Genomic DNA, 25,252 nt, shown 5'->3' on the forward strand with positions numbered 1-25,252 from the left:
GTACTTGATTTAGAGCACAGACACTGAGTAAACAGGAACACCTGTTTGAGGCAGGATTGGACGTAGAAATGTACTCAGAGTTACAGTTTTAGCGAATCTGGAGTGGAAACTGCGACTGGAGCATGGGAGGGGCGGTGATGCTCGGACTCGCTAGCGAAAGTTGCAAAACTCCCTCACAAATCCCAGAATGCATCTCAACTCAGACGGATCTGCAGCGGGGCATGCTGGGATCTCGCCCCACCCGGGCCAGTGAGGAAGGGCTGTTGTGACTGCGGTACTGCGGAGGGCTCTCGGAGGCCGGGGTTCTCTTCGCAGCGGGGTAGAGTCTCGGGAGGCCTGGCCCGTGGCGATCGAGCGGGCTGTGTGGGGCGCGCTTGCGGGCAGTGGCTGGCTCTCGCAGTGGGGAGGAGCGGCGGTCTAGCCGTGGGTCCGGGTCTTCGGGCCGGCTCCGGGTGGCGGCAGGTCTGGTTCTCTGCGCCCCACCGGTGCGACGTTGGCGCAGTACTTTGTCAGATTTGGGCCTTACCGCCTTCGCCATCCCGTACCCAGGCTAGCCCTTCGAAGGTCCCCCCTCATTTGCAGTGTATCCTTTTTCTGCAGTGCCCCAGTCCTTGGAAGAGACGAAACTGGTTATCAAGAAACTTCCTTCTAGAAACAGAAACTTATTTTTACTTGCTTGAAGAGAAACGAGAAAAAGGAAAATGTAGATTTTGTAAAGCTGAATTTAGATGAAGGGAATAGTTGTCTTCCTTTTTCTTTTTTATTACTAAAATACGTGACAGCGGGTGGTAGTCTAGGGGAAGACTTTGTAATTGCTTTAAAAGGTTTTGTTTTGTTTTAGCACCTCCCTGTAAGTAGTCTATATCCCATTAGCTCATCAAATCTACTGTCTCATAACTCGTTTGATAGTGAACTTTAATGGGATGAGCTGTCAGGTAACATAATGAAACCAGTGTCTATAACCCAGGTTCTTAGACTCTGGCAGTAAGTGCTGTTTTCCTACAGCACTCAGCTTTTAACTTTTGAACTCTGTGGTGTTTACCTTCCATCATTATCTGGCTGTAGTGACCTGTCTGATCCAGGGTTTTCCATGTATGTAAACCCAGAGCAGTGGTATTAAGTTTGACACATATAAAGCCCTGAAGTGAACTAAGGTTCATTTACCCTCCTCATACTACATGGAAGTAAATATGTTGATCAACAGTAGACTTCTGTTTTACTTTATCTTACATGGACAACTTTTTAAATATACTTTTTTTTCTACCCCTTGGATGAAATACCTTGTATTACTGTTTTTGAGATGGAGACTTATTATGCAGCCGTGAATGGTTTGAAACTCAGCTATGTAGATCAGGCTGGCCAGCAACTAACAGCTCCACCTGGCATCTGCCTCAGGAGTGCTGAGATTAAAAGGGTGTATCATCGTGCCTTGTTGAAATGTTTTACTAATAAATTTTTTTTTACCTCTGATATCTTGACATTCAGGCACAGGTTCAATATCCTCTATCTAGAATATTTAGGAATACAATGCTAAATATGAAGTTTGCTTGTGTCATGTATAATATATATATATATATATATATATATATATATATATATATATCCATGTGTGTTCATATTTTCAGTGTGCCAGCGTTTTGACTGTCTTCCATTACATAAGATCAGGCATAGATCCACTTGTGACATGTCAGCTCAGAAGTTTTGGATTTTGGAGTATATAGAGTTTAAACTTTTGGATCAGGAATGCTTAACCTGTAGTTAGGCTTTCTTAGAACTTATAAATAAGTGTGTATATTTAAGGAATGATAAGTACATTGACTATTTCTTTGCCAAAGCTTATTAGCTCTAAATACTCCACAGAAGAGTCCCAAATCATTTTATGAAATGTGGTTTTCTTCAACTCTGACTTACAATTTTGTTTTACTACTGTTCTAGGTCCATGCCCCACCATGCTTTCCTGTGACATATGTGGTGAAACTGTAACCTCAGAACCAGACATGAAAGCTCACCTAATTGTTCACATGGAAAATGAAATTATCTGTCCATTTTGCAAGTTGTCAGGTATAAATTACAACGAAATGTGTTTTCATATTGAAACTGCTCATTTTGAACAACATACACCCGAAAAAAACTTTAAGAATCTAGCTGCAGTGCAATATGAAAATTCAGACTGCAAGAACACCAACCTGCAGAGTCCAGTGGAAGTTTCTTCAGGCGTTCATTCAGCTTGTGCATCTAACTTTCCAAGAGAGTCATCTGAAAGCCTTCCTAAAGATAGGACTTTAAAACACGAAGCTTTTTATACAGAGAACATAACTGAATCTACAAAGTACCAGAAGAGCAGAGAAAAGCAGTCTGGATTATCTGAGGCCCAAGGATCAATTTATGAAACAACATACAGTCCTCCTGAATGTCCATTTTGTGGAAAAATTGAGGGGTGTAGTCAAGATATGGAAATTCATGTGAAAACAAAACATGCCAGTCTTTTAGGAAGTCCATTAGAAGGTAAAGTGCTCAATTTATTTCACTTGTTTGGGTTTTTGCTTTGTTTTTGTTTTTTTTTTTTTGTTTTTTTTTGGTCTTTTTTAAGACAGGGTTTCTCTGTGTAGTCCTGGCTGTCCTGGAACTCATTCTGTAGACCAGGCTGGCCTCGAACTCAGAAATCTGCCTGCCTCTGCCTCCCAAGTGCTGGGATTAAAGGCGTGCGCTACCACTGCCTGGCTTATTTCAATTGTTATAAATGCAGTAGTCTCAGTTTAATATGTAGTATCCAAAGAGTTGGCTTGTTAATTATGCTTTTAAGATTCAATTTACGTTCATGGTATTTTTCACTTGCTATCATTGCAATGAAAAAATAAATTATAAGAATTTTGATGCAGATATATGTTTTAGCTAAGTTAAGAGCAGTTTTGGAATGTTTCTAGTTTCAAGAGAACATTTGTACTCTCACTAGCCCAGGATATTTCTCTGGGTTTGTGTTAATGAATTCTAGTTTGCACTCCATGGTGTTTAACAAAACATACTGATTCTGAGCCTTTTGGAATTGCTGAGACCTATAGCTGGAGATAGAGATACGGTCTATCTTGATTCATGTTTTATGAGTCTCTGAAAAATGTGTTCTGTTTTCTTGAGTATCATTCAGTACTCATCACTTGGATCCTGTTTATGTTCACATCTATTTCCAGTGGTTATTTTCCATCTAGTTGTTTTGTGGGGTTTTATGACATTGTTGGAATTCTCGTTTACAATTGTAATTTTGTGTATTTTTCCTTTCAGCTCTTTCAGTTTTGTTTTTGTCTTTATTGTTACGTGCACTAGAGTGTTGCCTTGCTTACATACTTACATATGTAGTACATTATGTGGACGTCATGCCTGCTGCCCAGGGAGGCCAGAACTGAAATTACTGGAACTGATCCTGGGTTCTCTGCAAGAGCAGCAAGTGTTCTTAGCTGCTGGGCCATCTCAGCAGCGTCTTATCTTATGTTTTGAGACTTTGTTGCTGGCTATATAGGTTGAGGATATTAAGTCATTTTCTTATCGTTAAGCTTTAGGGGGCTTCTTGTATTTTGGATATAAGGGTTTCTTATTTGTTTTTCATACAGGGCCTCTCTTTGTAGCCCTGGTTGGCCTGGAACTCCCTATGCAGACCAGGATAGCTTCAAACTCAACAAGGTCCACCTGCCTCTGCCTCCGGAGTGCTATGGTTAAAGGTGTGTGCCATCACACATGTCTAGATGTAAGTCTTTTATCCTATAAGTACATTGAAAGTGTTTTCTCCCTGTGTATGTATATGACTTGTATTTTAATTTTAACTAGTTTTACAAAATAAACATTTTAATTTTAATGAATTTTATTTTAATTTCTTCCATATAGATCTTTTACGGTTGTATTTGAAAACTCACTGCCAGTTTCTAAAAGGTTTTAGAGTTTTGCATTTTGCACTTATAACTATGACTTCTTTGAATTAAGTTTTGCAAAAAAAAAAAATTACAAATAGCCTTGGAAAAGGCCTAAAGTCAGTGTGTATTCTTTTTAAATATATTTCCATGATTATCAATAATTTTAGTTGATTTCTTCTATTGCAATGTATATTCTTTTGTGCATTCTTTTATATTTTATATGTTTGTATTCTTTTATTTTTTGATATATCTTATTCAGTTGCTTTGAACATATATTCTCAGTAGTAATCCTTGACTTAAGTGATTATCCACCACTTTTGCATACCCATTTATTTTTGGAGGGTTTAAATTTGCTTTGTCATTGGTTTCTATATATCGCCTACAGTGGCAATTTTTCCTCCACAGTCATAAAATATCAGCTTACATTCTTCTACAGATTGTTATGTTTGGGTTATGTATGTATTGTATGTAGTGTATATCGTGAGAATTAGGAATGTAAAAATTATTGATTCATATGACTTTTAAGTTATTGTATCTGTATGAGTCAGTTTCTGATCTTCCAGCTCCTAATTACTCAAATATTCCTTACTATTTTGCTATTTTAATAATTGTAATTTTGTAACATGTCATCAATATTAGAGATGACAGTTCTATGACCTTTTTATCATTTCCTTAAGTACTCATTTTATTTTTAAGGTTTTGTTTTCATTATTGGGGTGTGTGTGTGTGTGCGCGTGCGCGCAAGTATTCATTGAGTCCCTGTGGTCTTCTAGAAGAGCTGAGACATCTCTCTAGTCCTTCATTATTTTTTTTAATTTTTATTTTTTGCTTAATTTTTAGGACCATTTAGTTAAGTTTCATGAGAATTCTATAAACTGTTGTTTGATCTTAAGTTATCACCCATTTTCAAATTAATTCAGGTTATCACTTACACCACTCTATAAAGATTTCTCACATTTTTCATTATACTTGTTTTTTCATTTAATTAACTTTTGCAAATTTATAGAAGCATTGTTAACCTTCACATATAGTTAAGGTGTTTAGTCTTGTGCAACTTTTATTTTGATAGTTGTCCATTGATTTGGTTGAATAATCTCTGTAGATGATTCATTACTCACTACACAGGAAAACTGCATGAACCAAAACAGGAGCCACCACTGATGAAGACAGCAGACATTTCCTGTGATGGTACACTGATTCTCAGCCACTAAGGGGTTTGGCATGAAAAACAACCTGGTTGTCATGAATAGAGTGATCATCTCAATTTAATTAACTTTTAGGCACAGGAAAATGAGAGATGAATAGTGAGAAGTATAGTGCCTATGTATATATTTCATATAGCAAATTGTAGTCAGGCCAGTGACCAGAGTGGAATAATCACTAGTGGTGAGGTAGAAGGCTAAAGATAAGTAGAACAGGGATGGTTTGGATGGACTTCAGAGGTTGACAGATTCTGATACGTGAGGGACATAATTACACTGTTGGCTTAAATTGGAGTAAAGGAACGATTAATGGGGTGAAGATAAGCACCCATTTATATCAACATTTTAAGTAAATGAAAATAGGTTTCTAGTATTTAAGAGAAAATTAGCTAATGAAGCTTATAGATCCATAGTGTAGAGAAAAAAACTAGCAGAGCAGTGGGGCTTTTGAAGAAGGAAGAACAGTGGTCTGAAAGGGAGTAGAAAGAGACATGTTTTTTACTTGGGACTATGAAATGTGGAAGTGGAAATCCGTTCTGTGTTAGTAAATGGGGCCAACCAGAGCCTGTTAACATAAGAAGAAGAGTATACAGAGAAAACTCAAGGTTACCTTGCAGCTGACGGGGTCTTGAGGCAGGAGGAGATGGAGAATGAGAAAGGGTGATAACTTGCATCAGAGTAATGAAAGGAATGTCTACTGTTAAACAGTGCTAAGACTCAGATGCTGGCTACTGAGTCATTGATGGTGTTGGTGCTTATGTCAGCCTTGAATGAGTCCATTGAACAGGGATGGCTAACCTGGGAGACTTCTGGTGGCAAAAGATGGTATAGGCAGATCTGAAGGAGGCACCTAAGATAAATGTTAAGAGGCTAATGGTGAATTCAAACTCGAAGTAATGAGGGCTTCGTCTGTTGTAATATAATGACCAGAAGGAGAAGCAAAGAGTTCTGGGCACTGGCTCTGAGACCTCTCATACCCTAGAGCACTGCTTATGGAAGCCACTCTTAAATCTTAGTGCTGTTTTGGAACATGTTTGCAAAGATTCAGCTCTCTCTTTTGTTTCAATTTAGTACTCTACTCGACTTTATGCACATTAGGTTAGAGTCCTTTACAGCTTCCCATTAGCTTCTTCAGTTTGCAGTATTTTTGGAAACTGTGTGTATGTATTATTAAACAGTAATAATATGTGTTCTTAACATATAATTCAAATTATTGATATTTTAATAGTTTTAAATAAATTCCCAAAGATTCAATTACTAAGTAAAAGCACACCCATCCTTTTAGATTTAGTAGATATGATTAGCTTTCCTGTTTTTATTAAATTAGTTTAGAAATATGGTCTGACTGTGTAGCTCAAGCTGGTACTGAACTCTGATCTCCTGCCTCAGCATACTAAGTAGTTGCTGGGATTGCAGGCATGTGTTAGCGAATACTTAGTCTGTTCTGAACTGCCTTTCTCGGCAGTAGATATTTTACTGTTCATCTATTACAAAAGTTTTTTATATTATCCTTTCCCACTGAAGCTTTATGGTTCCTTCATCATGCCATTTTTGTATCCATGTCAGACTAGGCCTTATATGTATAAGTTGCTTAGTGCTTTCTTTCTGTGTATATATATAATTGTGAGCACCTCTTCTAGAACTGTTATTACTTGGCTGTAGTCTTGCTAGGTTCCTGTTCTGGGCTTGCCTGTTGGAATCATCTCTTTAATCTCCTGTTCCCAAAAGGCATTATGACTTCAGAGCTGAACTTCGTGCTGGACACTTGGGTTCAGTGTCTGACTACTTTGCATGGTGAATACTGGGAATTTAGCTCCCAGACTCTCTATCCAGACTCGTACCCACTTTGTTTTAGTTTTCCTTTCTACCTGGCTTATTTAAACCACTGTTGTGAATGTTTATTATTTTCTTATTATAGAGTAGTAAGAGAGAGCTATACTATTACCCATTCTCTCATTTTTTCTCAGAAAAGTAATTTTATTCATTTTAAAAAATTAGATGTTAACCCATTGTGCCTTACATCACTGCATACTCTATTTTATTACCAAAAACCTAAGTCTTACAGATTAGCTATCACCATCTACCCTACTCATCATCCGAGGCTGACATAAGCATCACCAGTTTTCAAACAATATTGTGAAATTAGTATAAGTATCAACCTTAAAGTTACATGTATTTATTTTGCATCTGTTGTATTTTTGCCATAGCACACATGTGGAGGTCAGAGGGTGACATTTGTGAGTTGCTTTCGTCACAGTGTGTGCCCCAGATATCAAGCTCAGGTCATTAGGCTTAATGAAAAGCCCCATTATCTACTCACCAATCTCACTGGCCCCCAGAGAAGTAGCTTTTAAATCCAATTATAAAGAGCTTTTATTTTTAAAACAAGAGTAGAAAGTAGTAGAAAGTTTTTGATGTGTTTGGTTTATTTATTTATTGGGGCAGGATCTCCGTATAGCCTTGGCTGGCCTACAAATTGATGTCAGACAAGGCTGACTTTAATTCACAGAAATCTGATTGTCTCTGCCTCCTGAGAGGTGTGATTAGAAGTGTGTACCACTATGCCTGGTGATAATGTTTAATGCTAACTACAAAAGCATTTTACTCATAAAGTTGGTAGTCCTTGGCATGGGTGAAAAGTCTAAAAATCCAGCAAATTAAACTATCCTACCTTTGTTTCTATTACAGATTGTCATCAACCACTCTATGACTGTCCCATGTGTGGACTTGTCTGTACAAATTACCATATTCTCCAAGAACATGTAGACTTACATTTAGAAGAAAGCAGCTTTCAACAAGGTATGTTTATGTCTAAAATATTTCAATTTTTGCTTCCTAGAATACACATCTCTCAGGTTAATACCATGAATAAAGTCATACCATTTAAAAGTAAATTGGCTCTTTAGATGATTCTTCATGTAGTTGCACTGCTTTCCTTGAAGTTGTTTTGCAGAAAAGTTGGAAAGTGGAGACAACATCCAAGTGAAGGTTATATATCCTGTGTTTTGCTCCAACATGTAGAGGACTCCTCATTTAAGACAGTACTTTTTAAACTGTGTGCCCTTCTAAAGTTTTCATTGACAAGTCGAGGCCATTTTTTCATTTGTTTAAAGTAACAAAGTTAACATTTAGCCAACAAAATTTTTGAACTAAGAAGCTGCCAATTTTAAAAACTGTGAATTTATGTGGACCTTATAACTGTTGTGTGACAAAATGATTCCGGGGGAGATACAGCACACACACATCTACTTACCCCAAATAGGGAACCCATGATAGACCAAAGTACTGGTGTTACCAAAGTCCACTTTTTGGTGAATTGATGCGTTTTATTTGCATCACTTATAGGTGAGGGGTTACTTACACAGCTGTATCACCAAGGCCCACTCTCTCATGGGGGATAGCTCACAAAATCTAGGAAACCTGGAGCACACTGCATAGCCTGTAAGCAACTCAGGTGGTTAGAGAGTGTGTTCTTTCCAAGTGGCTCAGTTGATCTAAACCTCTTCTAGGCAACAGGGGCTTGTCTGAGAGTCTTTGCAGCTTGGCTTGCTTTTGTTACTTACTCTAGCAGGGAGGAGCCTAGTAAATCTAGTCAGTTTCAGGGACTTCCTAAAGATTTTTTGTTTGTTTTTTGGTTTACCTTCTTGTTAAAAGAGTTACTGTGCAGGATGAAATGTTTCAATCTCAAGGAAATTGTTTCACAATAGTTATTTAAAAGTCTCAATATGTGTTTCCAGTTCATTGTCTTCTAAAATAACCAGTGTAATAATGACTTTCTTCTGTTTTTCCTCTTTACACATTGTATGTGTGTTCATGTGTGTGTAAATGCTTGTGAGAGTGTGAATACCATAGGACAACCTTGGATGTCATCCTTAGGATGCTATACAGCTCCTTTAAGATGGGTCTCTTACTGTCTTGGAGTATACCAATTAGGCCTGATCCCAGGTTTGCTCCTATCTCCACCTCCCTAATACTGGAATTACAATCATGCACAACTACACTCACATGTTTTCCATGGTTCTGGGCACTGAACTTAGATCCTTATGTTTGTGAGGTAAGCCCTTTCCTGACTGAGCTATCTCCTGGGCCTGTTGTCTGTTTTTTAAAATAACATTTAAACACTTCATACAGAGCTCTAGAAGGGCTAGTGTCTTGTATGAGTCTCCTAGGGCCACTGAAAAATAAAGCAACCTCTAAGAGAAGTTGTTTATATTTTTATTACTCTGTCGGTATTTGGGAGTATGAGGACAACTCCTGGTAAAGTGGGAGATTTTAGTGTTCAGTGACTTACTACTAATAACCGTGATCTCTATGTATCATGTACCTGCTTTGCTCATAACCACAAGAAGAAAGTTGCTAGAGCATTGATGGAAGATTATTCCACATCAGTGGTCTTCTACTGTCTATCCCAGTTGGCATGTCATTGTCGTTGTTTAGGGTTCCTGTTGCTGTAATAGAACACTACCAACACAAGCAGCCTGGGGAGGAAACAGTTTATTTTATCTAAACATTTCCAGATAATAGTTCACCACTGAGGGAAGTCAGGGCAGGAACCTGTAGGCAGGAACCTGTAGGCAGGTGCTGAAGCAGAGGTCATGAAGTGCTGCTTTCTTTCTCCTAGCTTGTTCAGTCTCCTTTCTTAGAGTACCCAGGACCATTAGCCCAGGGGTGGCACCACCCACAAAGGCTGGGCCTTCCAACACCAGTCACTATGAAACGCACTACAGACTTGCCTACACTCAGTCTTTCATTATTATTGTTGTTGCTTGTTTTTTGAGACAGAGTCTCACTATGTAGCTCTGGCTGTCTATGTGTAAACTCTAGCTTGCATCAAGTTGATATAAAACTAGCCAGCAAAGCTATTTTCCTTTGAATAAGATTGTAAGAGGATGCTGTGGAAGGGGTAACCGTTTCAGAGCAGAATGTCTGGTATGTCTTACTTTATGGATAGACTTTTTATTGGTATTCCATAAACCAATGAAAATAGTCCCAGGGAATGCTAAAAATCAGTTGAAAATTATATGCCCAAGATTGGAAGGGAGAACCAAGTAGGAAGGTGTGACAACAGCTGAGAGATTTGTAAGAACGAATAGTTAGTTTTGGAGTTAAATCAACAGGTTTGTGAATTGTACTGTCCCTGAATTGAGGAATACTTGGAAGACTCCTTAACTGTTTCTTCTGGGTGTGTCTCTGAGGGTGTTTCCAAGAAAAACTGATGCATGTGTTGACAAATAGAATGAAGATCTGCATTCAGTGTAGACAGATAGCATCAAATATAACTAGGATTCTAGATGGACCATGAAAGTTGAAGAAGGGATAGACTCACTTTCGCTCTTCCTTCTGAATTGGGACTTTTTCTTTTTCCTACAGCTGCTCTTGCAGATGTGTATACTCCAGGGTATTTGTCTTTTGGACTCTGGGACTCTTGTGATAATCCTTACCAGAAAATTTGAGCCTTTGACCTCATACTGGGAACTCTGATTTTGCCAAACTTGCTCTGCCACTTTCAACTTTCTTACTACTGGTTTCTCTGTCTCTCAGGCTATCAAGAACTATTCATTTGCATCATTATGTGATCTATTCCTGTATGATTCATGATATTTAATGATGTTCTCTGTCTGTCTGTCTGTCTGTCTCTCTCTGTCTCTCTGTCTCTGTGTATATGTGTACATATGTGTGTGCATGCTCGAGCTTGTTAAGTGGTGTTTTCTTATCTTGCTTTCAGTTCTGTTTTACTGGAGGATCCTAACAAGTAAAGAGTTTAGGAAACAAGATACAGTACAGAAGCCATTGACTGAAGAATCTGAGTTTTACTGGGAGAGAGAAAGCAAGGCATTATGCTATAAAATTATTCAGCTTGTTTGGATAAAAACTGTAACTGTATTGAAACAGTTGGAGGTTGTGAATATATATTTTATTTTCTCTATTACTTTCTTCTTTCTCTCCATTAGTTGTGTTCAGAGACATCAATGACAAGGGCCACTCAACCTCTCACCTTTTGTCTTTCTCAGCAGGTGGATACTCCCTAAAGGTGTTAGGATGTTCATATTAGCTAGTTAATGAGAAATGCTTGCTAGAGCGTATGCACTGACTGAATCTGGGTTGTTATTCTCCAATAGGCATGGACAGAGTCCAGTGTTGTAGTGATAGAGAATTAGCTCACCAGCTTCAGCAAGAAGAAGACAGAAAGAGGAAATCTGAAGAATCAAGACAAGAAAGGGAAGAGTTTCAGAAGTTGCAGGTACAAAGATTAGTAACAGTTTTATTGAATAGAGTTCTTGTTTCCTAAATATGGTTCTGAGATGTCTACCTTGGTTTATAAATATGGCTCTGTTATTAAAAGCTAAGGTTCAGAGTAAAAAAGATTTCTACTAGTCTGTCCATGTTACGTAAAACATACTTTTATCTGTGTACTTTATAATTTATTAGGGGGAAAACATTTAAAAGTAGCTATTTTCCAAAGCTGGAGAGATGGCTCAATAGTTAAGAGTGCTTACTGTTGTGGCAAAGGACCTGAGTTCATTTTCCAGCCTCTACTTCAGGCAGCTTATAACTGGTTGTAATTCCATCTCCAGGCAATCCCATTCTTATTTGTTACCCAGACAAGCACATGCTTGTATGTATACACACACACACACACACACACACTCTTACACACCCATAAGCATGCACAATAAAAATAAAAAAATTAAGTAGTCATTCTTAACTGTGGTGGCACATGCCTTTAATCCTAGCACTAGGGAGACAGAGGAAGGTGAATCTCTTGAGTTTGAGACCAACCTGGGGTACATTACAAACAAACAAAAAACCCCAAAGCAATGTTCAGATGTTAGAATAATCATTTCAGATAAATTATGCAAAAGTTTTCATAGGAAACCCACAGGGGTTTTGTTGTTTTTGTTTTTCTTTCTTTCCTGTCTTTAAATGAAGAAGGAAAAGAAAGTGTTTATTGATTTTCCATGGATTAGACAACTACTATTAGACAGCAAAGTGTCCCTGTAAAGCTATGCAAACATGGGGTTGATGTGAGGGCGGGCACTGTACTGAGAATCTGTTTACTTAAAGCTATTGTTTATCTCTTTTTAGTCTTAAGTACCTTTAAAGAATACAATTAAGACATTTTTAATTTTAGTGAGTGTTCAGAGTTTAGTGGTTTATGATGTTTAAGGACACATTTTCCTTATGTGAAAGTAGTATCTATTGGACTAAAGTGGCAGCATCTGAGGGATTTTTTTTTTTTTTTTTTTTGGTTTGGTTTTTCGAGACAGGGTTTCTCTGTGTAGTCCTGGCTGTCCTGGAACTCACTCTGTAGACCAGGCTAGCCTCGAACTCTCGAACTCAGAAATCCGCCTGCCTCTGCCTCCCAAGTGCTGGGATTAAAGGCGTGCGCCACCACCGCCCGGCCATCTGAGGGATTTTAATGCATTAAAAATTTTAATGTTTCTCCCTTTTCATTTTTAATCTGTGAACTATGGTTATTTGTACTGATAATGCTTATAGCATTTTTAATGTCATTTGTATGCATTAACAGGATAGTACAAATATAAAGGGTTTATGAACAGATCTAAAAATGTTTCCAGATTTATGTACATCTGAAAGCCTTTAGTATTGTGTATTATACATACAATTTTCTTCTGTTTTTTTTTTTTTCAGACATCTTACACATGATTGTTTTTTCTTGAAATGGGTGTTAGAAGATCTAATTTAGCATCTCCCACCCCTCAAAATTTATTGGTTATTTATTTATTTGCAAAATGTTTTTTAATATCAGAATTCAGACAAATAAGAAAAAATTGTTTTTTTTTTCTAAGTCTTTTTTTTTTTTTTTGGCCATACATATTAGTTTTTTACAGTGCTGTGATCCTATTTGTCTACAGAAACAACTTAAGGGAGGAATTTTTTATTTGGACTCACAATTTCAGGCTATTATAGTGGAAAACTCATTGGAGAGGCCATTCACATTACAGTGGAACAAACAGGAAGCTGATAGTATGACCGGAGTTGGGCCTGATCTTTACTGGTCTCTTTTTGCCTGGAAAGCACAACTTCCTACAGGTTCCACAAAAGCCTCCCAAAATAGCATCTTGGTCTGAGACACAGGTATTTCAAACAGGACCTGTAGTTTTTTGTTCAAAATATAACACCCTAAAAATATACAAAGCCTTTTGAATATTAACAATACAGAAAGTCCCTAACATTTAAAAAGGTTTGTTATTGTGTTAGATACTTGTAGCTGTGATCAAATACCTGACAAGAAGCACATAAAATGGGAGTGTTCATTTGGCTTACAGTTTGAGGGGATGCAATCTGTTACAGTAGGGAAGGCATGGCAGGAAGAATAAGAGGTAGCTGGTTTTTCTGCATCCACAGTTAAGGAAACAACAAAATGGTTTTAGGTCTCAGTACACTTTGTCCTTTCTATTCAGTCTGGAAGGCCAACCAACTCTGTACATATTCAAAGTAGGTTTTGCACTTCAGTTAACCAAATCTCTATAAGTGCAGAGCTGTGGCTTGTGCGCAGGTGTGGATCTTGCTGGGCTGAGTTGTGGATCCTTTGTATCTGCTGCCCCAGGCTGCTGGAACCAAGGCTTGGGAAGCAGAAGCCGGGAATTTGACTGAGTTCACTCCACGTGGTGCCTGGCGGATGCTGGGAAGCCGCGGGGCTCCGAGTGGAGAGGTCTCAGCCTGAAGTCCTGTGGGGACAGAGCTCTTGGGTTGGGGGTCTCTGGGTCTAAGCGGCTGACCGGGAGACCAGTGGTCTTTGTCCTTGGGCTCCCAGACGCCGCTGGGGACCGCAGAAGGACCGAGACAGAGTGGGCATATGCCCGCAGCAGAGAGAGACGAGAGGGGGAAGCTCCAGCAGCACTCTGTGTGTAGGAGATTCTTGGTCACTGTGACTTGCTTGACTGGGTCAAGGCTGGGTCGGCTAGCTTGCTTGAGTTGGCAAGGCTCCGTGGCTGAAACATAGAGAAGCCCTCCAGGCTGGAGATTAGGTGGCAGCAGCTCATTATGAGTTGAAGGCCCCCTCTACAGTTCTCCACGGCAGGCCCCAATGACACGAGGAAGTCCATGGTTTTTAAAAGGTGTATTGTCATGGCAGAAAGGAGATGTAGCTGTATCCTGTGTCCTCAGGGCGGGCCTGAGGTTAAATACAGTTTGTAAGGAGGAGGGTCTGGGAAGGAATGTTTAATTGGCTACACCCTCTGGCCTTTAGATATCTTATTAATATGGAAATCTCTTGAGGCTCTGCGACCTATAGTCATGCTGTCTACCTGTGGAGGGGCTGGTAGGGACATTGCTCTACATGACTGAAAGGCACTGATCAATGGAGGTCTTTGGCTGCGTGCCTGGAGTCTGAGAGCTTAGCGAAATGCTTGCCATCCCCCGCAGGGATACCTGTTGGGTCTCCGGCCATCTCTAGCCAGTGCTCTACCAGAAACCAAGCTATCCTTTCACAGTCTCACATATAAGCTCTCTCATATTCATTACCCAGGGTTGGTTTCCATGGTGATTTTATTTTATTTATTACTTGTATACATTTGTGTGTATGTATTTCTTGCCCAATGCCATAGAGCATATGTGGAAATCAGAGAACAACGTTGGGGAATCAGTTCTGCCCTTTCACTATGGGTTTCAGAGATTTAATTCAATACATTAGCCTTGCATGGTAGACACTTTTACACACTGAGCCATTCCACCAGTTCTTCAAGCTTATTTAAAAAACAATCAACTTGACAGTCAAAATGTACTATTGCAACTCTATTTGTCACCTTGACACTCAAACTAATCACATATTTTAAAAAGATTTATTTACTTGTTTTATGCATGCAAGTATATGTCGCTATCTTCAGAAACACCAGAAGAGGGCATCAGATCTCATTACAGGTAGTTGTGAGCCACTGTGTGGTTGCTGGGAATTGAACTCACGACTTCTGCAAAAGCAGTCAGTGCTTTTAACTGCTCAGGCATCGTTCTGGCCCCCAAACATATCACTTTTAAACCATAGTCTTCCAGCACTTGTCTCCATAGACTCATGACTATCTTATCATGGACAGGCATTCAGTCCAACTACCCATAGTCTTTAATGGTGTCAGTACTATTCAAAACTATATGTAGATAATCTCGTCTGACACCTGAGCAACTATCTTAACTATAAATTAACATCCTGTAACAGACAAAAAAAGAAACAAACTATTTCATAATGTACCTTATATTCTCTATGACTTCAAAAGATCTCATGGTCTTTAATACAGTACTGTTCGAAAGTATAAGAGCAGAGTCTCTTGTGAGATTTAACCAATCTCTTAACTGTTAGTCTGTATACTATCACAAAACACATTTTGTGCTTCTACTGTATGATGGTGCAGAGTGGATATTCTGATTCTAAAAAGGAAGAATGATGACATAGCAAAAGAAATATCAGACCAATGCAAAAGCATAGTGCAGCTGAGCAAGCACCAACTCCTGTAGCTTCATGCTAGGTATCTGGGACTTGTGATGGAACCACTGGACTCCAGGGGGCTTGAGTAGTCCTTACTCTCCTGCTTTGCTGCCTGTAGCACAAATAGCCTTCTTTTGGGCCATTTTCACCCTGTGCCTTCTTTCCTCAGTAGATAGCCTATGGGTCTGTGATCCCCAGCATCCTAGGATTCCTATTACAACTTCTGCATTACCTTTACAGCTTTACTCCTTGACCTCTTGGGGCCTCCTTGTTGGAACTTGGCTATGGGAGGACTGTGCATATTCATGGTCTCAGTGATTCTCTAGAACCATAGTACAAAACCCAATGAATCCTGCATCTTTCCTACCTGCAAGTACCACTTGTGACAACATTCAAGTTTTGCTACTATCTTGGGATAGAGCCTTGCCACTTGGAGCACAGTTGGAATTAACCTAGTGTGCCTACCATGGGAAAGCACTTTCCTATATGATGGGGTTTTGTTTTTGCTTTTGTTGCTGTTTGTTTTTAGAAAACCCTTCAGTGGCAGTCTCAGTTTTGGCCCCCTCCTTTCAAATGAATTGTTCTTTTTTATTAGATGGAGCCTTTAGTGGATGAAATAAAGGTTCCTTTCATCTTAGTGCACAGTGCCCATTTTCTCTGTTAATGTGCTTATCTCTTTTACAATTATCTTAATGTTCTATTATTGTAAAGAGACACTGTATTAAGGCAACTCTTAAAGAAAGCATCTAATTGAGCTTGCTTACAGTTTTAGAGAGTCCATTATCATCATGGTGGAGCGTGTGGAGACAGGTTGGAAGGCAAGGTATTAAGAGCAGGAGCTGGGAACTCTCTTGTCTCTGACACCTGCTGAGGCGAACTTCCACTGCTTACATTCTTCCTGGCATTCTGGTCTTTTTACTCTGTGTGCACGGCCCCCAAAGCTCTGCTCACAATATTCAAGGTCTTTTTGAGCCTGTAGTTTGAAACTTCCACAATTTTCGTCATAAACCTGTTCCAGAGGCCTAAGAACTCCGTTGTCAGGCTTATTACAGTAAGCTTCCTTAAACCTTTTTTGTTACTTTGATAAAATAACTGACCAGAAGCACCTTAATGGAGGAGGGTTTATGTACAGTGTGAGGAAAGTATGGTTGCTGTTCACATTGTATTCATAGCCAGGAAACAGGGAGGGACGAATACATTTATCCTCTTATTCAGCTCACCCCATGGGACAGTGTCATATTTAGGGTGGATTTCCTATCTCTATTAACCATTTCTAGACACAACTTCGCAGACATGCCCAAAAGGTTGTTTTCATGGTAATTTTAAAATCGTTTCAGCTTGGTAGTCAAGATTAACCATGATACTGATGTAACTTTGTAAGCTGTCTAGATCTCAGGAAGTTTATCCATAAAGGCAGTTTATACATTTGAGTCTCTCAGCTCCTGTATGATGTAGCATGATTGAATGATGTATGAACTAAGTAGGGCCTTACTGGATCAGCATTGCAAAATAGCAAGTTCCCATAATTTCTTTTGTAACCATCAATATCTTTGGAATTTTGCCTTTCTTAATACCTTAGCAGAAAGGTGGGCCTTTTATATATGAGTTAGAGAAGCTTACAGAAATATCTAATTATTAAGTTATAGATGTGTGATTTAATTTTCACTAAATCTTTGCAATTTACTTGTATGAAAACCCATAAACCAGAATATTTGAACATACATTTCCAAAAAAATGAAAGTTATAAGTTTCCATGTGGTTGAAGTACAGGGACATAAAAATAAGTTATTTGTTTTTATGTTCAATAGCGGCAGTATGGTTTAGATAATTCTGGAGGATACAAACAACAGCAGCTACGACTTATGGAGCTAGAAGTAAATAGGGGAAGAATGCATCCATCTGAATTTCATAGCAGAAAAGCTGACATGTTGGAATCAATAGCTATTGGTATTGATGATGGAAAAACAAAAACTTCTGGTGAGTGCTTAAATATCCAAGCCACAGTTTTAATATTGCATATACTATTAGAGTAATAAAACCACTAGAATTTGTTGAATTTTCAGTCAATAGTTTCTATAGTTTGAGGTAAAATTGTATGTTCACACATTTTTTACAAAAAATTTTAAAATTTCTAAACTATTTTTATAGTAAATAATTCACTTAAAATAATTTGGCTTCAATTGTATTAACTCACAACAATGGGTAATTAATCTTTTGGATTATTTTAGATTTTTATCTGCATATATTAATTATATATAAAATAATGTTTCAATATGATATTTTTATACGTGTATGTAATATATTTTGGTTGTATTCACCACTACCCCATTCCTCTTTTTTTGTCCCCCAACTTCTGATCCTCCCTTTTCCTCTTTCCAGCTAATATCTACCAATACCCCGCGACCCTGTCTCATCCCTATTTCCACATGTTTTTTGTTTGCTTGTGTTTATTTGGTTTTGGTTAAGGGTTGCTTAAAAGAACTCAAATGAAGGGTATTTACAGGAGCATGGGTGAGAAAAATGATGTTTCTCCGTCCCCAAACCCTGGTTAATGGTTAATTAACTTCTTATAGCTTCTATGGAAGGAGAAGGACCTTATTATCTCTCATCTAATGGTTTAATATCTGTAAATCCACAGAGATGGGTGGGTCCCTGTGAACACCTCTCATCTCTGTGACAGAGTGTTGGCCAGCTTAGTCTTTTGTAGATAGTCACTGCTGCTGATTTTGAAAGCCAACAGCCATGCCATGGCTAGAAGATAGCATTCCATGTTTTCCCTCTTCTTCAGGCTCTGCTGTTTAACAATGTCCTCTTCCTTGATATTTCCTGAGCCTTGGAGAGATTAATGCAGATAACCCATTTAGGACTGACTATCAAATGGTCAGTTATTCTCACCCAGTTCTTTGAGTAGTTACTGATACCCACTATTAAAAGAGTCTTCTTTGATGAAAATGTACAGCACTAATCTATGGATGTAAATATAACATGTAGAAGACAGTTTAATGTCATATCATGTCCATTTGGTGAGCTATAGTAGCATTCCTGTGGGGCCCGTGGGTTTCCTACACAGGGGGATTTTGACTATATTTACAGTACCAGACAAGACTTTGCTCTCATGGATATACCTTCAGTCTAGGCAGAAAGTGCTCTGTTACACTAAGGCAGTCATGACACTGAAACTTTAGCTTAAATTATTGGTTAACTGAATAAAATATAGAAACATAATATAAGCTACATGAAGTTTACATCTATTAAAGCCACATTAAAGAAAATAAAAATTAACATAAAATTGCAGAAGCATTTCCATTTATAGTGAATTATGTGTTGATAAATCATTGTAAGTTGAAAATATTATAAGTTGAAATTGCAATATATATTATATATATATATATATATATATATATATATATATATATATACTAAACACTGTAGCTTAGCAAGATGTTCCTTCCTAAAATGGTGACTGATTGTAAGCACTGTAGAAAATAACTTACCTCAGTGCTCAGGAACACTTCCATAGTCAAAGTACGGTTTCTGCTGAACGTATTGCTTTGCCAGTAAAATTTATAAAATTGCTGTTGAACTGTCAGGAGTCTAAATCTCACCTTCTAATAATTTAAATACAGTGTCTATTGTACCATTTTAAAAAATCGTCAGTATCAAGAGGGTTTTTTTCCATAGTTTAGTAGTTATCATGTTCACCTCACAAGAACTATTAATTGAAATATTTTATGTTCTTTGTATAACCTACCGAATCCGTTATTTTACAGGACATTTCAACTAGAAACACTACAATTCAAGTGTTCAATAGCCTCATGTACATAATGACCACCCTATTACTCATTTTATTTTGAATACTAAAAGATTTATATACAGTATTTCTTCTGGGCCCAAATGAACATTGTTATGCACTTGACACTTAGCGTGTATATAACATTCTTAGGACTTGCATAGATGGCTAGCTATAGGACTAGCCAATATAATAATCAGATCTGCCTTACTCAAGATAGTATGCCATTTTTTCTGGTTACTGTTTTGTTTGTTTGCTTGTCTTCTTTTTTTCCAATTATATTTTTGTGTCTCTGTTAGGGATCTAATACAGTTTATATAGAAACAGTTGCATTCTTATGACTAGACTTTTTGTTTTTAAAGACATGATCTCACAGGGATGGAGAGATGGCTAAGTGGTTTAGAGTATGTTTTGCTCTTGGAGAGAACCCAGGTTTAATTACTAGCACCCACCTGGTAGCTCACCACAGTCTGTAATTCCAGATCCAGGGTATAAATGGATTTATTCATAAAATACACACACGCACACACATATTTTTGTTTTTTTAAACCTAGAGTTACAGATGTTTTTAACCACTACATGTGTGCTGGGAATAGAACCTGTGTTCCTGTGTTTTTATTTTTAATCTATCTGGTTTCTTTGTTTATGGGGACAGAGTAGGGCTGATATGGGAAGGAAAGAGGGGATCTGGGTTTTTGTCCTTATTTATAATAGTGCTATATTTGTATGCACTTACATGTGACTAATGTAGTTCTTTTTCTGACACCATTTATTGAATTTGTTTTCCTTCTGCAAAGGTGTCAGATGCCCTGGATTTTGTATTGCTTTTGAGGTGCCCAGTGTGGGCACTGGGAACTAAACTCAATGTCTTTTGCAAAAGTAGCAAGTGTCCCTTTCTGCTGAGCCATCTCACCAGCTCTGTGGAAAAGATTTTAAATTTTTGGTCAATTGTACAAGTGTCTATTAGAATAGTCGTTTAACACTTATTTATATATTTATTGACTTGTATTTTAAACAGTAAAGTATAACTTAACAATAGGTAGCTTATTTGGAAAACATCTAAGGAAATTTAGGAATTAAAAATACTAATAAGAAAATTCTTCTTTAATGTGGTTGTGTAGTATTATTGTTAAGATGAAGGTTACCAGGAAATGAGGTATTCCTGTCTTACATGTAGCAAGCATGGCAGAGTATACGCAAATATATACTACTTATAGGTTTTCCCCCTTTCATTCTTAAAGGCCTGTGTTAATTAGATCTTGATCTCATCCAGGTCGACATTCATCATTCTGTTCCCAGATGCCTGTGTATAAACTTAGACACTTAGACTCTTACATGTCACTTCACCATGTATAAACTTAATACTCAGTAACAAGTCATTTCCATTGCTCTTTCTCTTCAATGTGAATCTTATTTGTTTGTTTGTTTTTCTTAATTTATAACTAATTTCTGTTCTTTATGGTAGTATAGCTATTGGTTACATGATTGTTTTTTGTTTATTTGCTTTTGTTTTGTTTTTTATCTGTCTCTCTAAAGACATAATTTTTTTTTGTATTTCATTCAAATAAAATATATATAATGACTTTTCTTTTTTTGTGCCACATACTATGAGAAAGCATGAACTACATAACAGACATCACTGCACTGAAGTAGGAAGCTTCAGAGTTTTTAAAGAAGACTAAATATGCACAAAAAATCTGTACTGTCCTACTATGACAAAGTGTAACTAGATAAGTAAGACACATACACACACACACACAAATAAGTGCAATGTTTGTTATTGAGAGTCAGAAAAAGGTAGTTAAAGATGATGTTTGTCCTTAGACGATTTTTAGGATTCTAAATGGAAGAAGAATATTCTAAAAGGAAGAATCATATGTAACTTGTCTGAATACCTTGTTTAACGAAATACTAGCGTTTAGTGCCATTTTCCAGGGATGTTGTCACATTTATTTTTTATGGCTTAGAACTTACTCTCCTCTTATGTATACAATGTGTAATACAGAAATAAAATTAAAACCCATAGGCATAATTTTTTAATCAAGCAATTTTATGTCAAGAATAATGCTAAAAGGTCAGATGGAGGCCACATTACAATCGGCTGTATATGCTGTACATTAATATGAACCCCTGTAGGCTGTCAGGAGGTACTTTTTTTTAGTTGGAAGCAGGTTGGCTAAGACTGACCAAGCTTTAGTAATGCATGTAAAAATAGAAAGACAAGAAGAGTATGCATTCTGTAAGTATACTTTTGTGTCTCAGGCTTTGCAGTTGAAGAGCTTAAAGATGCAGAAAGCTTCTATGCAATGAGTATGATTTTAGTGTTAGAAAACTTGGCTTGTGGAGACAGTACATGAGCTAAGGTGAGAAGTAAAGCTGAGCTGCAAGGGTTTTTTTTTTTTTTGGAGCTTCAGGCCGATGTTAGATATATAAATAGCCATTTAATGATGATGAATAAATCTTTCTAATCAAGTGTTTTAAATCTTTTCTATTTTAGGAGTTATCGAAGCCCTCCATAGGTATTATCAGAACGTTGCCACAGATGTAAGGTGTGTGTGGCTCTCTACAGTGGTGGATCACTTTCACTCATCTTTTGGGGACAAAGGTTGGGGTTGCGGTTATAGAAATTTCCAGATGCTACTTTCATCATTATTGCAAAATGATATGTATAGTGACTGCTTGAAAGGTATGTAAAGTACTATTACCATTTGAGTTTATGTTATTAGGAAGGTATTAGGAATAAGTGTCTTAGGAACTCATGTAGGTTTGTCTAGTAGAGTATATATGATTACATTATATTTTTGTTCAGTGTATTAGTACCTGGCCTTGTGACTTATTTGCTTACATAATTTCAGGTATGTCAGTTCCTTGTATTCCAAAAATTCAGTCCATGATTGAAGATGCATGGAATGAAGGTTTTGATCCTCAGGGGGCCTCTCAACTTAATAACAAATTACAGGGAACAAAGTCCTGGATTGGAGCATGTGAGATATATACACTTCTGACCTCACTGAAAGTAAAGTATGTACCTGTAAACTACAGCTAACATTGTGTTCGTTTGCAAATTATCAGCATTAAATTTCGTATGACTAAAATTAGCAACTGTCTTAGCTATATTTTCATGGTGTGATAAAAGCTATATTTTCATGCTGATAAAAGCAATTTCACTGAGAAAAGGTTTGTTTTGACCTCCAGTTTCAAAGGATACATTCCATCATGGTGGGAAACAGTGAAGGCATAGTGGCAGAAAGTAGGAGACTGGCTGTCGGTCACATTGCATTGGCAGTCAGGAAGCAGCCCCTCAGTAGGAAATATAAACCTGCTGCAAATGTTCAGAGCCTGCCTCCAGTGACCTGCTTCCTCTAGCGTGGTGATTTCTCCTCCTAGTTTCCTGAACCTTCCCAAATAGCACTGCCAGCTCACCAAGTCTAACATGTGAGCCTACAAGGGGTATTTTACATTCAAACTACAGCAGAAACCTGTAAGAGTTTAGAATATTTTGTATTTTTCATTGCTGTGAGGGACAAGGATTGGCTGTGTAGGCTGAAGTTTATAGTAATAAAGATACTAAATGCTTTTGGTTTTACTTTAAAATAGTTTTGGAATAATACAGAAGTGAGCTTACCTCAACAATCTTTCATTCAAGATGACTCCACTATAGTCTGGGGCCAAATATGAGATATGGAAATGTGAATTCCCACATGTTTTCCTATGCTCTTCACTATGGAATTGAAGAAAATTGAACATATTCAGAATTTCTTTTTACATTCATTCATTCATTCATTCATTCATTCATTCATTCATTCATTCTTTCATTCATTTATGGAAGAAAATGTTTAGAATAATTTTCACTAGTACAAATGACTTCTACTGGAGATTAAAACCAGAATTCAGCTTTATTTTTTTCTTTTAAATAAAGATATACAAAAACTTACTGATTGACTTTTTAACTTGTTTTTATGTTTACACTGTTATAAATTTGCTGAGTATAGAACAATCCTACAAGAAGTCAGTTTTCTTTAAAACTTTAAAAAATATTTGACTATTTTTAAGTTATATGTATAGATGCATCTTTGTGAATATGTGAATCTGAGTACAGATGCCTTTAGATCCCCTGGAGCTGGAGTTATCAGCCAATTCTGACTAAGTGTGAGTCTTTTGCAAGAGTAGTATGTGCTTTTAGCTTCTGATCTATTTTTCTAAGCACCTAACTTTTTATTACTCTGTGTGTGTGTGTTGGATTGTGTATGCGGATGTCAGAGACAAATTTGTGGAGCTGTTTTTTCTTCCTCCTTGATGTGGGTTCTGGGGATTGAACTCAGGTCCCCATGCTTACACAGCAAACAACTTTACCTAGTATTATAATCTCGGCAGCGAAACCATCAGTTTCTAGTTGATCATCAGGGCTATAGACATTAGAATAAAGGTGACAATATCCCAGGTTATTGCATTTGACTTTTAAAAGTCAAGCATTGTTTTATTTGCTGTTCGGGGATACTTTTTATGTTCGGAAATCTTTGTAGCCTTTATCTTATTTGTCAGTCTTACTACAGATCATTTGAATAATTTGAATTACTATGGTGATTGGAATAATTACTTTCCCACAAAATGATCTCTAAATTAAGATTAAAAATTTATATTTACTTTTTTCTTCATAGGGAAGTACTAGAAACACAAATTTGTTCTAGATTAAGATTTTTGTTAGAATAATTACATTTATGCAAAAATTTGTAAAATATTCACTAAATTATCTGCTTTCTCAATTGTTTAGGTGCCGCATTATTGATTTTCACAAGTCAACTGGTCCTTCGGGTACACACCCTCGCTTATTTGAATGGATATTGAACTATTATTCTTCAGAGACAGAAGGGACTCCAAAGGTTGTGTGTACATCTAAACCTCCTATCTATCTCCAGCATCAGGGTTAGTAGATCTCACACGCACAACTATAATATTTTTAAGATAGTAGATGACTCTTGCTTATGAACAGATGTGCTGTGGTGATTATCAGAGCTATTTTTCGTTCTGGTCCCTCTTGAGGAATCCAGCATCCTGGGGCTTTTGCAGTTCCTGTGCTCAGTTTCTGGTTCACTGCTCTGATTATTCATCCCTGTCCTTTTCCAGTCTTTGCTCACTTGTCACTTATGCCTTTTCAGACCATACTTATTTAAGAGTGAATGTGTGTGTGTGTGTGTGAAACACACAGAAGTCCACAAAGAGAAGTCAAATGTATCTATAGTAATGTCTGTGTATAGATGTGACATATTAACTGTTATTTATGCATTGAATAGGTCACAGTCGAACAGTTGTTGGAATTGAAGAGAGAAAAAACCGAACATTATGTTTGCTAATATTTGATCCTGGATGTCCTTCTCGAGAAATGCAGAAACTGTTAAAACAAGATATGGAGGCTGGTAGTCTCAGGCAACTACGGAAACCTGTGGGCAATCTAAAACATAAGCAGTACCAGATAGTAGCAGTCGAGGGTGTTCTTTCCCTAGAGGAGAAAGTTGTAAGTATCTCTATATTGGGTGAAGTAGTTTAAAATTTTAATTAAAATCAGTGTTGTCTTTATCTCCTCACAACTCATTCTATTTCATGAACTGACAAATACATTTGTCTTTAATATCACTGAATTTCTGAAATGGACATTTTAAAAGTTAGATGGTACTGAAATGGCTTTCAGTTGTTTAATTCATCTTCATAAAAAATTTAATTTTATAATTTAAATTTTTGATATTGAATGATAAATAATAATATGGTTATAAAAATACTTTATAGCCTAACTCATGTGATCTTATTGGTTCTTAAAATGTGACTCTGAAACTATGCTCTGGCCTTTTCGTTATTCTCAGTTCTAGAATAATTCTTGCCTTTATCCTTTGTAGGTAAGTGATGAGTTCCAGATTCCTCACCAAAT

General features: G+C 37.3%; 1 protein-coding gene across 2 annotated transcripts in view; it reads left to right on the forward strand.

Annotated features, from left to right (window-relative positions):
• The first annotated feature begins 230 nt into the window (after positions 1–230).
• Positions 231–25,252, forward strand: part of Zup1 (zinc finger containing ubiquitin peptidase 1) — a 29,897-nt gene continuing 4,875 nt past the window's right edge. The window contains exons 1-9 of one of the 2 annotated variants that reach the window (XM_028772592.1): positions 231–319; positions 1,936–2,505; positions 7,790–7,900; positions 11,221–11,342; positions 17,351–17,519; positions 21,830–22,018; positions 22,188–22,353; positions 24,104–24,255; positions 24,624–24,844. In XM_028772592.1, coding sequence (XP_028628425.1) covers positions 1,950–2,505; positions 7,790–7,900; positions 11,221–11,342; positions 17,351–17,519; positions 21,830–22,018; positions 22,188–22,353; positions 24,104–24,255; positions 24,624–24,844 — 1,686 coding nt within the window. In that variant the 5' untranslated portion in view covers positions 231–319; positions 1,936–1,949. The remainder of the gene's footprint in view (positions 320–1,935; positions 2,506–7,789; positions 7,901–11,220; positions 11,343–17,350; positions 17,520–21,829; positions 22,019–22,187; positions 22,354–24,103; positions 24,256–24,623; positions 24,845–25,252) is intronic. The other variant, XM_028772593.1, reaches the window with a different exon arrangement.

The sequence above is a fragment of the Grammomys surdaster genome, unplaced genomic scaffold, assembly GCF_004785775.1.
Source record: "Grammomys surdaster isolate TR1022 unplaced genomic scaffold, NIH_TR_1.0 215, whole genome shotgun sequence".
NCBI lineage: Eukaryota > Metazoa > Chordata > Mammalia > Rodentia > Muridae > Grammomys > Grammomys surdaster.